This window comes from Doryrhamphus excisus, chromosome 11 (genome assembly GCF_030265055.1).
Source record: "Doryrhamphus excisus isolate RoL2022-K1 chromosome 11, RoL_Dexc_1.0, whole genome shotgun sequence".
NCBI lineage: Eukaryota > Metazoa > Chordata > Actinopteri > Syngnathiformes > Syngnathidae > Doryrhamphus > Doryrhamphus excisus.
Genome location: NC_080476.1, coordinates 6334650 through 6352005, shown reverse-complemented (window position 1 = coordinate 6352005; position 17356 = coordinate 6334650). Strand labels below are relative to the sequence as shown.

The window sequence follows — 17356 nt, the reverse complement described above, 5'->3', positions numbered from 1 at the left end:
CTGTTTGTTGTTGAACTGCTAAATCACCTGCCATGGGGCCAACAAAAAGGTGCAAGGGTCGGCAATTTGATACAAAAGATGAGAAACACTATTGCACTAATGAAAGAACTCATTGCAAAGTATAAATAATCTTGCCAGTGTAAGTCCACGTTATCAAAAAGGCCCATCCTGGAACTAATGTTGCGCAATGGGACAGATATGGATATTCATCTGATATTTTGGAACAAATTAATAACAAAAACGTATGAATAACAAAAAATGAGGCTCCACTGTGCTTGAATGGCTACTTTAAAAGCATAAATAATAAAAACAATAAATAGCCACCACTTTATCTGTTATAGTTTTCATCTGATTCATTTTTCGTTTTCCAAAATGTTGCCCCGGTTATTGCACGTAACAAACTAGCCTGTTTGTTCTGTACTGTGTCGTATGGTGAAATAAAGTACCCAAACAAATGGCTCACTGTCTGTGACTACTAAATGACCTGCCATGGGGCCAAATAATGTTGTCAGGGCTTTATCGGCAAATTGATAAAGAATGTGAAAAACACCATTGAATTTGATCTTGTGTTATCTATTCGTTATTTATAATTATTTCACACTGTTTTCTGCATGTAAAACTATCATTATTCTCTATAAATGTATTTTTGTTCATATTTTTGGGTGTGTGGAATGGATGAATTGGATTGAAACTGTGTGTTTTGTACGTTTTGGATATTTTGGAATGAATTAGTAACAAAAATCGAGGTTCCACTGTACATACATGATATATTAATTGTGCAAAATCAGAGTAAGGCATGCAAAGGTAATAGCTATAAATATGCATTAGATTTACGCTCGTTTTAATTAAAAGATGTGTAATGATGCAAACATGATGAAAATGATGACTTGATGGCTAATCGTACCTTCTGAGTGGTGGGAAAGTGTTAGAAGGCTCACACAGGAAGCCCCAATTCCAGATCCAAAAACCGTGATGCGCCCCGGGTCCCCTCCAAAGTATCCAATGTTCTTACTGATCCAGCGGAGAGCTTGAATCTGGTCTAGAAGTCCATAGTTCCCCTTTGCAGCCTGGTCTCCGGTGCTAAGGAAGCCTGCCGTATGGAACCAGAACAGAAAGAGTGCCAGTCAAAAGAAGCAATCCAACTTCTCCCCTCATATAAATATGCCATCTCTGTCTCCTGCAGTCTTGACCACTGCAACAGTCGCCTCCGGCAGTTATGGCGCGGGGTCTCTGCTCATCAAACCTGAATGCCCTCCTCGCAAGAGTGACTTCATAAAATTCAATGTGCATAAATAAATAAATCCTTTACCGGGACTTGTCTCTTTTAATTCCTTTCACCAAACCACACAGAGGTCACCGGTGCTGAGAATCGAGCCTGTACCTTATTCCCCCGGTCCTGCGCTGGGACAACACACGGCTTCTGAATGCTAAACACGAGGACAGCAAATTATCTTGACCTTGTGAGTTCTTGTGAATACTTCAATGACCAGCCTGCTAATTATGTACATGTATATCCATGTCAGGCTTTCACAATGAAACAATGTGCAACACATGCTGTGATAATACTTAATATCTCCTTCCCTCTGAGGACAACATTTGTATGCAAATCAATCCATCTGTGTTTTTCTTATACTCTAACGCCTCTTCCAGCAATTTAAGTGGAAATTAATTGGAGGTGTTAAAGTTTACTCTCTCTTTGATCAAACTAATTATCCATATGAAGCACCATTAAAGGTTAGCACACTGAGACGTTTTCATTACCTAATATTCCAATTCTGTAGTTGAGCGTGACGACAACAACGTTTCCATAACTGGCGAGCACGCTGCCATCCATCATGTTCCCAGTGCCTTCCATATAGGAGCCTCCGTGGATGTATACCATCACAGGTCGAGCTTCTGAGTCCCTTATATCTGCAAAGTCAACACACACACACACCGTGAGCAAACAAAAGCGGCAGGAAAAGTGTAAGATGAACAGAACCCTGTTAAAACCTTGTATTACATCGATGTGAGGTATGGTTACACACTGCGGAGAGAAGCAAGCCGAGGTGGCAGATTTATAGCTTGGAAGCTGCGATAACAATAAAAAAATACATGGTAAAATACACTCAGAGGCAAGTGTGTGAATTAATCTCTCAGCAGGTCATAAAGCAGCGATGACGCTCTCCACCATATCTGGTCACGATTGTTATTTATTCTTCTAAAGTAGTCATTCCAGTGACGTGGTACCTCAGGTTTCATTAGGAATTTGTTCCAAAAGGTCCGAAACGGAAACATATGAAATAAATAAATACCCATAGATACCCAAAAATGTTTAAAAATAATTTTTTATAGAGACTAATAATACTTTCACATCCAGAAAACTATGCAAAATAATTATGACTGACAAATTGATGGAACTTTTTGGAACTTTCTGCTGCCGCATATCCTGGTGGGATCATGATGTTATCAAATTGTTGGCACTTGCGACTTTCTTTGCCCCATGGCAGGTTATTTACGTAGCAGTTGTATTTTGCTACAGTGTATGAAATCCAAATCCAATGACATTACATAGAGAATAATTATTGCATTGTATGTGGAAAACATTATTCATTCATTCATTTTCTACCGCTTATCCTCACAAGGGTCATGGGTAGGCTGGAACCTATGCCAGGCGAGAGGCGGGGTACACCCTGGACTGGTTGCTTATGTGGGAGGAAACCGGAGTACCCGGAGAAAACCGGAGAGAACATGCAAACTCCACACAGAGATGCCCGAGAGTGGAATCAAACTCGGGTCTCCAAGCTGTGTGGCCTGCACGCTAACCACTCAAGCCCCATGTGGAAAACAATGTGACATAATTACAAATGATGAATACTACTCCGGTTTCCTCCCACATTCCAAAAACATGCTAGGTTAATTGGTGACTCCAAATTGTCCATAGGTATGAATGTGAGTGTGAATGGTTGTTTGTCTATATGTGCCCTGTGATTGGCTAGCAACCAGTCCAGGGTGTACCCCGCCTCTCGCCTAAAGACAGCTGGGATAGGCTCCAGCACCCCCGCGACCCTCGTGAGGAAAAAGCGGTAGAAAATGAATGAATGAATGAACATCTTAATAAACCTGCACCATGACAAGTCCTGTGTAGCGTCTGTGCCATCAAGACGGAGCGCCCAGTCCGACCCTCTCAGCGACAAAGGTAAATGAAGCCGCATTATGTGTAATATTAGTTAGTTCGTAGTAGTTTCTCATCGTCTTTATCAAATTGCATTAGCACTCGCAACTTTCTTTAGCCCCATGGCGGGTTATTTAGCAGTCACACTCAACAAAAAATGCACAGGGCATGAGTCAGCAATGTGTAGGGTACTTTGTTGGGGAACTTGATTTTGTGGACTGATACAGTACAGGACAAATGGAATAGTTTGTTATGTGGAATATTGTATGACAAGGGATGTCTTCTTCTTTCTCTATACGCTTTTCCCTTCAGGGATCGCCACAGCAAATCAACCACCTCCATCCAACCCTGTCTTCTGTCTCTCTCACACCAACTACCCTCATGTCCTCCTTCACTACATCCATAAACCTCCTCTTTGGTCTTCCTCTACGCCTCCTACCTGGCAGCTCTAAACGCAGCATCCTTCTACCAATATATTCACTATCTCATATCTCAGTCTGGCCTCTCTGACTTCTAACATGTAATGTCCCTCTAATGTACTCGTTCCTGATCCTATCCATCCTGGTCACTCCCCAAGGGAAACTCAGCATCTTCATCTCTGCTGCCTCCAGTTCTGCTTCCTGTCTTTTCCTCAGTGGCACTGTCTCTAGACCAAACAACATGGCTGGTATCACCATAGTTTTGTATAAAGTGAGGTAGTAAATAAAAAACAGTGGCAAAATGTTGGCAAACATTGTCGACCAAAACCAAATCGTATGAGAAGTGGGGTGCACAAAATATTGATATACACTTGGGCCTCAGCTGGGATGAATATGGAATTTTAGAGCTGAGTATACATGGATGCACAAGCTTAAATGTGTGAAGACAACGGATTTGGGCAGGAAGGCAGCACACTATGAAAGTTATCTCAAAGTGTGTAAAAATGGGTTGTTTTTCTATTAAATGGTTTAGTGCCCAGCATAAAATGGCCGGTGCTTCTCCTACATCACACACAGCCTATTTTATGCCGTTTTCTGCTTAACATTGTTGAATATTTGTCTTGTTTGTTTTTTCCAAGCTCCTGTGCCTCCCCTGAAATAATAACACTAATAAAAAATGTGTGAAAATAAGTGAAATGAAAGCGATTCTGTGAAAAGTATACACAAAACATAAAACATAACAATACCTTCTGATATGTGAGTCTCGGTGTGTGAAAAAGATGCCCCCTTTTTCTTGTGTAGGCTCCCTGCAAATGACATGAAGGCAAAAACACAAGTATTGAATTGAAATATGCACGCCGGGGGGTCTCATTCAATATGTTGCACAATCAAGCAAACAAAGCAAACACAAAAAACCCATAAATAATGCACAAAAACACAGCCCATCCCTTTCACTGTCATTTTCCACAAATATCTTGTCTGTATGTGGCCTGTGATTGGCTGGCAACCAGTGCAGGGTGTACCCTCTCTCACCCAACGTCAGTTGGGATAGACTCCGGCATACCCCTGTGATCTTAGTGTGGGCGGCATGAAAAAATTAATGACCCATGTTGTATACATGTTTGTACGGGTAATTATTGTTGAAAGCTGCAGCTTGGGATGACTGAATATGTATGGCACAGTGGGTGGTCCATACATGCATGGCTACAATATTAGGTACACATGCACAAGATAATGAGACCCAATGCAAGGGCTGCATTGATGTATTATGAATACGATTATTGAACAATGGGCGATGGTTTGCAGTGGTGTAGAACTCTGCTGCATCATACTGCCAAGTGTGTCTTATATTTTGCTGCATTGTGGGTACACCTCTCAGTAAACACGAATAAAGACGATAATACAAGGGTAATGTGTCAGAACTGATCATTATCTTTTCTTTAAGTCAGCACAGTGGCACCGTTGTTTTTTGTTATGAATTTGCTCCAAAAGGTCCAAAAATCGAGGCAACTTTTCCCATAGGAAATAATGTAAATCCAATTAATCTGTTCCGGACACAAAAAAATACATTTTATGGAAAGTAATTATAGTTTTCCTTGCAAAATGTGAAATAATTCGAAATGGGGGATGAATGAAACTTATTGTGGATGTGGACGTAGAAAACTGAGGCATATGACAACCAATTTTTTTGAATTTTTGTTGAATATTTTTGCTAAAATGTAACCTCATACAATATTAAATCAAATGGCCAAACAACGCAACCTACGTGTGCATTTTTTATTGTGTGCAGCTGCAAAATAACCCCCTACGGAGCCAAAAAAAAAAGTTGCGAGTGCCAGCATTTTGATAAAGAATTTGATCTCATCTCATTTTTCTGAATGTAAAATGCTATAAAAAGAATTCTCTGCTATAATTTCTGTGTATATGGAACAGACTAATTGAATTGACATTATTTTCTTAGCCTCAGTTTTTGTAAGTTTGGATTTTCTACGAACCTTTTGAAAAGAACTAATAACAAAATCAAAGGTTCCAATGTATGATTGTACAGTATATCAGACAACTACGTGATAAAAGCGAGTAAAAGCTGCAAACAACATCATGTCATACCTGAGGGCATTTTGTACATACCATGAATACAAATGAGGGGAGGGCCAATATCTTGTGTGCTTCTTTTGAACTATATATTATGCAAACATGCATTGAAGTGTTTAATTAAGCCGTGTTTCAGGTGAGGAGACCTTTAGTCAGCACTCAGACTGAGGGCCTCATTAAATGTGGACCGCACCATTTTGGACGGCTTCTTGTCAAGCAGGCTGTTTGTGTGCTGTTGCTACGCTACCACAGCTCGCAGGGGGCTGCGTTCCATACGCAAGCTCAACCAAATGCAGGTTTTTTTTTTTTTTCCAGGATTTTGTCATTCCACACCAAACTCAAACAATGTGGAATAGTTTACGTCTATTTGTCAGCACTAGAGACCGAAGAAAACTCCAGTATTATTGTAATATTGTTTAGATTCAGGGCATACTGTATAGTCATAATGTTCCCTGGCTGCCTTATTTCACATCTCCGCTCCATGTAAAACCAGGACGGATTCAGCAAGAGACAAAAGTTGACTCCTCTACCTCACTAATTGGCCCCCAAAAGACGCCTTGTCTCAACAAGGATGGGGTTCCATAAAATACAAAAGAGAATGTAAGGTGAATGCGATTTTTAATTTGCAAAGAAAAACCCCAAAGTCATTTCCCTCCCGAGTTTGAGGCTCAGTGGTGAAACAGACAGCCATGATGATTCCTCTGCATCACACTGCAAGGTGTCATCCTTTAATATCTAATCTCATCTAATTAGCATACTGCAGCACAGTAATAAGTGACGGCAGATGTGTTGAACAAACCCAGTTTATAATTTCATACACTTTGTTCTGATATGGATGTTTGTGCCTTATAGAAATGGGCAACTTTCTAAATTGTATCACTGCAAGCATTATTTCATTAGATACTTATTTGTGAATAAATTAAGATGAACCTATTTTAATTGCGGATAGTAGGCGAACATAATATTTTGGTCATGATGTTTTCATGGCTATTTTCAGACAAAATAGTACAAATAAATATGGTGTTTTTCTACAACTTAACTTGCATATTGCAGTATTTGTCTTATTTTTGTGACATAACAGTGTTTATGTGTCAAATAGATGACATTAAATTACATTAATGGCATCGTTGTGTTCATTCTTACACAAAATTTGACCTGACATTAGTTTGATGGAAAGAGCATCAGTACTAAAGTGCTATATCGGATGTCAGTAAGAAAGCCAATATTGAGCTATATTGAATATTGAGCTGTATGTGGCTCTGGCCACCCATTGGGGACCCACTATTGCATAACAATATAATAAACCAGGGATTCTCAACTGGTAGATTGGTTGTGGTGCCGTTTTCAGTGGGTGGTGGGGTCTTTGTAAAAAAAAAGAAAGGCTTCTTTTTAAACTTTTTGGATCACTTCCCATACAGATAAAACATGTACTGAAAACCTTTACATACACTTTACACACATACACACGTTGAAACTGTGTTGCTCAACTGATCATGGACTTCAAACTAAATTCAGGGGACCTATTATGCTTTTTCCATTTTTCTGACCTAAATATGTAGTTAGAATGTTGTATTCTTGTGTTAAAGATGCCAAAGTTTCAGATAATGAGGTTTGCACATTTGGAAGTGAGCCTGAAAGAAGTTTGGGATGGCTCAAAACGCTCGGTTTCAAAAGGCGTGGTAAAACTGCCCCTTTGTGATGTCACACAGGAACAGACTTCCTTATATGCTTCATAGTTAGGAAGCACGCGTGACCAATCACAGCAGAGTGGGCTTACCCGGAGGCGGGCCGGCCCTGGACGGAATGAATGAAAACAAACCGTTTTGGCAGGAAGCACAAATCAAAGGAAATACAGCTAGAATAGGTGCAGATTCTGGAAGATCTAAAAAGTTTTCTGTGCGGGTTATTGTGTGTAGCTGCTCTATAGGAAACCGCAACTCAATACAAAGGGTGGAAAAATTAACACAGTAGGTCCCCATTAAAGGGACTGTTTGCATAAATGTAATTTACTAAATAAATAAGATATCTGAGAAGTTCACGTTCAGAATTTCCGCAATTTGGTTTGCCGCTTGTCAGCGAGTGCGTTTCGTTGAGACAAAAACAACTGTAGGATGCCTGGTAAAATACACTGTGGTTATCTACAACCATCCAAAGCAGCAATATTACATGGGATTTAATTGGATTATGTAAACTGTCTGACCAGTCAGGATATGATGTGCTTATTGAAAATTCCGCACAGGAATGAAGCAGACTAATACCTAAACCTTACCTTACGTCAGCAATACCTCACTTAATGTGTCCTAGAGGGGAAATAATCGTATACTGTAGTTTCCTAATGGCTAGACTCTATGCAAAGCATGGCACAGAGGAAAAACCTTGCTAAAAGTATCTTGACTTGATCAGTCAATGTGAATGTGATATGACGTGGTGTCATGACAATGTTATGAATTACTAATGTTTTTGTATGTTGTAGGACCCTTTTCAGTAATAGGCCCTTGTCATCACATCCCACCCCCCTTACGGTGCCTCAAGATTCACATGCGTTAAACACACAATCATCAACAGTCATTAAAAACAAGCAGCAATCGATAGATCAACTCACCGTCCTCCGTCGGAGCGTAGATGTTTAGATATAAACAATCCTCATTCTGATCCTGAATGTACGAAGCAACTGTGTCCAGGTTGTAGGTGAACCATATGGGCATCATTATCTCTGGCACAGTGCTGTGGATGTTCTGGGGGCACACTGGCATGAAGTGGGTGGCGTTCTTGATACCCGACCAAGAGGAGGGCTGATCCGGGGGCATGAAACGCTTCTCACCCACCGGAGGTGCGGCGTAGGGGACCCCCAGATACTGGTCCACGGGCCTGAGCACTTCACTGGGCACGGGGACTCTCAGACCTCTAAGCTTCCCAAACTGGGTGGTGACCGTCGGGTAGAACTTTTGGCTTGTCGCCTTGGTAAATGACCAGCATGAGCATAATATCCACCAGAGAAGAGCACAGTGGGTGATGGTAACAGTCCTTTGCTGGTGTAGCAGGTGCGCAGGCAACAGATGGTCTTTAAACGTAGCCAGCCACATGGTGTGTGTTTGTGTGTGTGTGTGTGTGTGTCAATGGCGTGTCCGCTCGGACCCTTTGCACTGAGCTCGTCACACAGACATCACTCACTCTGCCATGAATGGACCACCACAGATTCTTACTTTCAGTGCAGAACGCACCGATCTGAAAAAAAAAAAAGATTGAAAAAATATTTAAGTTCGAAATATAGCCAAAGGACTTGTAGCAGTGGTATACTGGCATCAAACAATATGTACACTATTACATCAGAAGTAGTTTTTTTTTGGTGTTTAATAGGTCACAAAAGGCCCCCAGGCTGCACTTTAAACACTCCCTGACTACTTGCTTTAACAACAAGTCCTTCTGAGAAAAATGTTATTTTTGGTTTACCAAATCATGCCAGGTAAGTCTTTGCCCTGGAAAGTGCAATGACTTTAAATATACGCCCTTTTGAGAGCCAATCAATATCAGTAAATACTAGCCTTAAAAACAATCATAGCTTGCCATTTGCCGGTACGGCACATTATTGATAGACTAAATAATATTACAAGACATTTTTCTGTAAAAGCTGGCAATCAAGGCAATTTCTTATTTATTTTCTCTGTCGCTGTTCTTTTAATCCAGGGTCATTCCAAGCAGGCTGCACGGTGAACAAGTGGGTAGCGCGCAGGCCACAGAGCTAGCTGGGCATCTCTGTGTGGAATTTGCATGTTGTCCCCGTGCATGCGTGGATTTTCTCCGGGTACTCCGGTTTCCTCCCACATTCCAAAAACATGCTAGGTTAATTGGTGACTCCAAATTGTCCATAGGTATGAATGTGAGTGTGAATGGTTGTTTGTCTATATGTGCCCTGTGATTGGCTGGCGACCAGTCCAGGGTGTACACCGCCTCTCGCCCAAAGACAGCTGGGATAGGCTCCAGCACCCCTGCAACCCATTCTTTACCCTAAGCGGTAGAAAATAATAATAATAATAATAATAATACATTTTATTTGTATAGCGCTTTTCAAGATACTCAAAGACACTTTACAAAAGAATGAAGTTGAATAGAGCAAGTAAACAGAATAAAAGACACACCAAAATACAACATATATTGGTTAATACACAGTTTAAAAAGCGGGGCGGGGCACAGCAGTCAGATATATAAGGTTAGACATTAAAAACAGATTTAAAGAGGTGGGTAAAATGAATGAATGAATGAATTCCAAGCACGAAAAAGTACCCTTTACCACAAAATAACAGTATTTGTTAGCAATGTCCAATAATATCGACCTATGATGATGATGAAGAATGTTGCTTAATGTCTGCTGACGTTGTGCAAGCTCTACACGTTGAAAAGACAGCAGCTGAAAGATGAATTTATGTATTGCCACCTATGCTTTTTTGGTTTATGTACACACCTATTTTCATGGGATTCCATTTTCATTATTCATTATCGCCACAAATGTGTCTTGGTTATCATGCAGCCTAACAAACTGGAGGGGGGGGGGGGGGGGGGTCTGCTTCCTTTATCCCAATAAGCACTGTGCACTCTGTGCTGATGAGGTATTCAAGCACACTGCGTATTCCTGAGTGTTAGACCAATATACTTTCAGACAGTCTGTGTGTTTTTGAATGGAATCTCGCTGCAATAAAGCACCAACACTATAAAGTTTTTGCTTCTTTGCCTTCTCTGCCGGATTTCTGTGTTTGTTGAGTTATGTCCTTCAAGATGCCATTCTGCTCAGCTCGTTGCTTCGCCCTTGTGGTTTTGTTTGTCGTTTGTTTTTTCTACTCATGCTTGTCACAGTGCTTAGGTTTTGTTCAAGTCTTTCTCATGCACTGTAGTTTTGCGTTTATTGCCTTTTCATTTAAGACTGTCTATATTTTGTGAGCCATCATGTCATCCTCTGCTTCTGGGGTCCACATAGACACAGAACCCTTACAAACATGTAACCCTTATAAAGATATAGTACATATAATCCATCTTGCAAACATATTGGAATGTATTCAGGACAAACTGACTAAAAATGCTCATAACACTGTATGTAGATCTCAGTGTTTGAGTAGAGGAGGAATGCGAAAGAGCCATCTGCTGTGATGTTGCAGTGATGCTGTGGAAGCATATAGATAAAAGGTGTGAAACGCCGCTTGTCTCTTATGTAAAAGAAAATTCCCCCAAAACACATTTAAAGTGAAAGAAGATTAAAACATCTTCACTTGAGAGGAGGCTCTCCGATTGACGTTTATCTCAAAGATATCCAAATCTCTCAAATCACGATAAGTCATGTTTGTGCTTCACATCCAAGCGACCCTGTCGGGAGCAGGATTTTAACAATCCCAAAACAAACATGTGTGATGAGCCAATTGAAGCACCAACACACCCTCATATAGAGCCGAATCATTTCAGGTTAATTAAAAGACTTGGTGGGGGGGCTTACAAGCCGTAAAAGTCTATTGGAGCCATTTAAGTTCAATACGAAAAGCTCTGACAGCTGGAAATTGGAGATGGGCATCGATCGACGATGGGGAAAATTAACATTTAAATCAATCATTAAATGTTATTTTAATTGGATGAGAGGGTCTGTATTTGCCACTTCCTGTTTATAGTGTGGATGTACTGGAGCTCAACGTCCCGCTTCTTTTTTAGACAACTATCCATCCATTTTCTATATTGCTATACCGAGTCCCGGGCATGCTGGAGCCTATGCCAGCTGTCTTGGGGCGATAGGCGGGGTATACCCTGGACTGGTCACCAGCCAATCACAGGGCACATATAGACAAACAACCATTCACACTCACATTCATACCTATGGATAATTTGGAGTCGCCAATTAACCTAGCATGTTTTTGGAATGTGGGAGGAAGCTGGAGTTCTACCAAACCTGGTCAGTGCAAAGTATTCAGAATTCAAGTATACAGTAATACAGCTAAATATTGTCCTTTTCGACTGAGTATAAAGGCATCATGTCTTTGGCTAAATACTATAACATCATGCCATCATTTACATTTCTTGTCATGAGCAAAACGGTTTTGTGTCTCATTCTTCGTACTCAACACTGTGTGCTGATTCATTTTCTACCGCTTAGGGTAAAGAATGGGTTGCAGGTGTGCTGGAGCCTATCCCAGCTGTCTTCGGGTGAGAGGCGGGGTACACCCTGGACTGGTCGCCAGCCAATCACAGGGCACATATAGACAAACAACCATTCACACTCACATTCATACCTATGGACAATTTGGAGTCACCAATTAACCTAGCATGTTTTTGGAATGTGGGAGGAAACCGGACTACCCGGAGGACATACAAACTCCACTCAGAGACGCCCGAGCTCGAGGGGGGAATCTAACCCTAGATGTTTGCCCTGCTCGCTGAACACTTGTCCACCATTCAGCCCTTTTAGACAACCTAGTTGACTAAATGAACAGTGTCATACAGGCATATAAAACGTATGGGTATTCTTTGACCCTTTGCTCAAAATCAGAAGCAATACAGGTAGCTCACAAGGTACTTGTTGGAGAGCCCTGGATTCCCATTTAAGGATTTGACTTTAAACATTGCCTGTCCAGCTAATAAGGTTTCATGATGGTGGCAGTTTGAGCCTGGAACAAATTAATTCACTTTGCATTATTTCCTATGGGAAATTTGTTTTATTGACTTGGAAGTCAACCAGCAACACATAATAGATTGTGTTCAACTTTGGAGGTGACAAACAAAAAGAGAAAACAATGTTCTCCTTCCATGACTGCATAAGTTCCCCATCTTAAAATCCTGATGGTCCGTGGCTGCAGTGAGCGCACTTTGGCCATCATTGACTTCTCACCGGCTTGTCAATGAACATGGAAAAAACAAGCTTGTTAACCTAATCAAATTTATTGACGAGTGCTGCCTCCAGCATTGTGAAAGACTGCCGCTGAGAAGCAGCTCTCTTTCCAACCGCTAAACCTATTTAAGATTAAGACGGGAGACAATTTGTGCCGCCCGAGGAACTAATTAGCTATAGACGAGCTTGCTTCTTCCTCTCCTAGTTTACAAATAGCGGCATGCAGCACCTAACTTTTTATAACGCTCATCACTTTGTTGGTTTCATAGAATGAGACAAGTCTTGTAATATCACGGGGGGGGGCGTTCAACGACGGCCTACTGTTCATCCCTGCCTGAGGCCTGCTTTGTTGGCATGAATTAAGATGTATGATCATACCCTTTAGCCAAAAAGGATCTTTCCATACGCTAGCTTTTCACAAAACATTCCAATAAAAGAAGATGAAAGATGATTTTATGCGGATCACGGTGCATCTCCAACATACTCATTAGGAGGTGAAAGAAATCCTCAAATTAAAGGTGCTGCCTGCGTTGCTTAGTTTCTGCAATGTGGTGAAGGTTGGCATAAGCCCGCCCTCTTCCTCCTCCGATACTGCAAGCCACGCCCCATGTAACACACAAGCATGCACATTAGTTATGTTTGCTGTCAGCTAATAATAGCAATTTGGCAAAGTGTAACTATTAATGTTAGATATCGTTGATGGCCTATCAAAACCACACCATGACTCCTAATTGTCAGTTGCTTCTCTGAGACCTTGTGTGTGTACATGCACACGCTTTGGACATGCATGTGTCTACCAGGCAGCGATTAGAGTAACGACCTTGAACGTCACGCATCTTATTCGCCGCGCACAAAAATTTTAGTTTAACTTCCAATTGTGACAAATATATGATATTGATGCTTGATATTGGCTTCACTCTATCATGGTTTTATTCTACTCGGGTCAGCAGGTATCAGTAATGTTACTGTAATGTTCTACGAGACGCACAAGGAGCAGACAGGCGTTTGAATGAGCTCACGACAGCCAAGCTGAAACTCACTTCCTGTCCGCCCACCACTCAGCTACCCTTTGTAGCAACACATGCCAGCATGAGTCTTATTTACTTTATGTCTTAAATGGCTTATTTACTCTTATTATGTCTGCAATATTGGGTAATATGGGTTTAATGTTGACTATTGGACTGTTATTTCATGTGTAGAGGGCTTGAATGTTCAAAACGGTATTTAGAAGGTTGTAAACAGGTTTTCTATGCTCTTCTAAGTAAATATTCCATTCATGGATAATTGATCTTACTTCATATTTTGTATACAAATTATTATATAATTTCCACATTAATGGAATTGCGGATGGAATTGCACTAAAAATGGAATTTGCTGTGACGCAGAATTTCACGGAAAGTGACATAATGTAAATGAAATAAATAATAATTTGTGTGTGGAAATATTTCCCCCGGCGGACAGCTCAATTGTGGTGAAATCTAATCACAAACTCGAGCGCATCAATCCATCCATTTTCTATGCCGCTTATCCTCACTAGGGTCAGGGGTATGCTGGAGCCTATCCCAGCTGTCTTCGGGCGAGAAGCGGCGTACACCCTGGACTGGTTAACTCTAACCCTTCCACACTAATCATGTAAAAATGGTGGCCAAAAAACGTTGCAATGGATTGTGAACAGAAGCTACTGGGGTTAGCTTAGTTTAGCAGAGCATGCTTATCCATCCATCCATTTGCTATGCCACTTATCCTCATTTGGGTCGCAGGGGAATGCTGGTTTATGAGTACAGATAGAGATAGGGCGTCATAAAAATATGATGGTATAAACATGGTATACTGTATACCAAAAGAAAGATTAGACTCTGATCTTTCATCAGAACAAAAAAATTCTACCTTTTTCCGTTCGTCTTTTTCCATTTTTTTTTTTTTTTTAACAAAAAAGGCTTTTTGTGAAAAGATACATTTCAAGCATAACTGAATGACACAATTTTACCCATGTATATTTAGCCAAAATGTCTAACCAACTACGCCACAACATAAATGTTACATGAAAATAACTTGATTTAAATACAAATTTAACACAACACAATTTTTATATTTGCAACTAAACTGTGTGTGTGCACGCGGGCATGCGTGCGTATGCGTGCGTTAAAATTAACCTCCTTTGCAAGATGCCTTTTCACTTCCTGATTACTGTGCAGCATGTAGTATTTCAATGGGAGAAAGTTAGGCCGAGTTCTTATAAAATGAACTTCTGCTCACCTTGTGGTTTTTCGGCTTAAAACTGCATCACTCATGCTCTCTTCTATTGTAGCATTGCATCATCATGTCTTTGTTTTCCAAAAAAACATAATATGTCTTTGGGAGCGAATGAGTTCAATAAACCAGGTGCCTATACAATTTTGAAAACTGCACATTTGTATGTGGCACAAACATCTCTAGAAGAATAAAGTGCACAGTATGAAACTAATAAAGCATGTCATGCATGTATACATTTTCAAATTTCATACCAAGTATTCAGTGCAAGGCTGCACGGTGGAGAGTGGTTAGCGAGCATGCCTCACAGCTAGGAGACCCGAGTTTAATTCCACCCTCAGCCATCTCTGAGTGGAGTTTGTATGTCCTCCGGGTAGTCCGGTTTCCTCCCACATTCCAAAAACATGCTAGGTTAATTGGTGACTCCAAATTGTCCATAGGTATGAATGTGAGTGTGAATGGTTGTTTGTCTATACGTGCCCTGTGATTGGCTGGCGACCAGTCCAGGGTGTACCACGCCTCTCGCCCGAAGACAGCTGGGATATGCTCCAGCATGCCCGCAACCCTCGTGAGGATAAGCGGTATAGAAAATGAATGAATGAATATTCAGTGCAAATTCCATACTGCTAATCAAAAGGCAAAACTTCCAGACTGCGGACATACAGACCTCAGAAGCACGTCATCACTCATGTGCTGACATCTTTATCGGCAGAAAATATGATACCGATGTTAACCGATTTCCTTTTAATGCCAATATCGGCACATTGCTAGTTGAACCTGTTCTTTTAAAGCACTACTAGTAACATACAGTACTATAGCTGGTGGTGTTTTTACATTTTTTGTTTGGAAAAAAAAAGTACTTTGCAGCCGAAGAGAACCAGCATCACCAATTACATTTGGTTAGTTTTTGAAAAGATATGTATTGTTAAAATCAGCCTATTGAATAATACATGCCACTGCTTTAAAAGATTAGCATTTTTCCATTCCATGCTTCCACTTACTGCTGCAACGTTACAGCATTTTATCTGACTGCAGATATGCTTATTGAATACTATACATACAGTAGGGGGGTGGGTGGGGGGCATTTCCAGCTTGTAATCTGTGACGGGACAGATGTTGAGAAAGGCTTTATGACTCATATCAAATAAGCTGTGTCATAAAAGTAAGCCATTTAAGTTTACACACTTTTTGGAGCAATTCACAGCGGAAAGAAGCTGAGATCCTGGATTTATTTGCCTATAACTCAGCAACTGGGTCATTTCTATATATTTATATATAGGTTCAAAAAATGTAAACCTCCATGAACCGTAACGTTTTATTGCAAGGAGCCGCAGATGTTTATGCATCAGAGCGGTGGTCCCCGGGGCTTACTGGGACCTGACCAGTATAAATCACTATATACCACAGACGTGCTTCTACTTAAATTACAATGATTGTTCCAATCATGTTTCACTCTCCACCATTACGAAACCCACATCTACATCAATGACAGGCACACAAATCAACACCTATTTGCCACTAATAAAAAAATCCGTGAGGACATCTTATTGATCAGAATCTGCTGGAGCCTGAGGGGGGTTGGGGAAGGGAGAGGGGGGGTGCGCTCTGGAAAGGCAAGCAATTAGGAAGCACTACAATGTCAGACAACATCACCTGGCTCCCAATGCCCTTGTAATTTGACATGTGTGTACATCCAAACCGATTTAGTGGAATCCCCAAATGTCCCTAAATAGTGTATTATAATGATAAGAACTAATAGCTGGGGAGGACATGTAGCTTCATGTGATCATTAGAGCTTTTTAATTAATGCAATGATGTGGATCATAGAAGGGGGGTTGGGGGGGGACAAGCCACAGCCCAGATAGGATCGGAACACATTAATAATGGCTTGTTTGAACCAGAATGCTGTATTAATAAATATGCATGTGCGAAGTAGCGAACGACCATCCACCGGATCAATGCATTTTCAAACAGATCTACACGGAAACACATGAGGTTAACTCACCTGCTTTTCCAGACGCTGTTAGACGCTCCATCTGTGGATGTCCTCCATTGCTTCCCCCCCCCGCTCGGTTCGGCGATGAGACAATGGCCACCAAGTGAACGGGCGCCTCCGGTTCCCTGTATCAGAGAGCCTACATCAGATCTCTCCTCACATCACACATCTCCTGCTTTGCACAGTCTGCGCTGCTTGCAGGCTTTGCGCATACACGACGCCAAGGTCAGGAGCGCCAACGGTTTTAATGGAGCGCCCACCATAGAGATCTCTCTCCACGGCGCCCACTGGCCGCGCGTTGCTAGGCGACCGCCGGGATACGCCAGTGCATTAGATTCACCCTCAAAACAGCCCAGAAAATCCTGATTTAGAAACCATTAACTAAACACCTAAGAGTCGGACACAACACACACACACATAGTGCTCATATCCCACCTTTTATCTGATAAACAAGCCAGTCTATATAGGAATATATTATTTTTTTATGCTTTTTATACCACATGTACATTTGTTCATAATCAGTGTTTGAAACAAAAAAAAGGTACAAGTTGTGCTCTTTTGATATTAGAAAAAGTAACAAGCACTAA

At 41.1% G+C, this 17356-nt stretch overlaps 1 protein-coding gene across 1 annotated transcript in view; it reads right to left on the bottom strand.

The window, feature by feature from the left end:
* The window catches only part of nlgn3b (neuroligin 3b), a 28390-nt gene extending 11339 nt beyond the window's left edge, over nt 1-17051 (bottom strand). The window contains exons 1-5 of the mRNA XM_058087525.1: nt 16779-17051; nt 8267-8889; nt 4320-4379; nt 1762-1911; nt 905-1090 (exon numbers count right to left, since the gene is read on the bottom strand). Of these exons, the coding sequence (XP_057943508.1) occupies nt 905-1090; nt 1762-1911; nt 4320-4379; nt 8267-8747 (877 nt within the window). The 5' untranslated portion in view covers nt 8748-8889; nt 16779-17051. The remainder of the gene's footprint in view (nt 1-904; nt 1091-1761; nt 1912-4319; nt 4380-8266; nt 8890-16778) is intronic.
* Nucleotides 17052-17356: the final 305 nt, after the last annotated feature.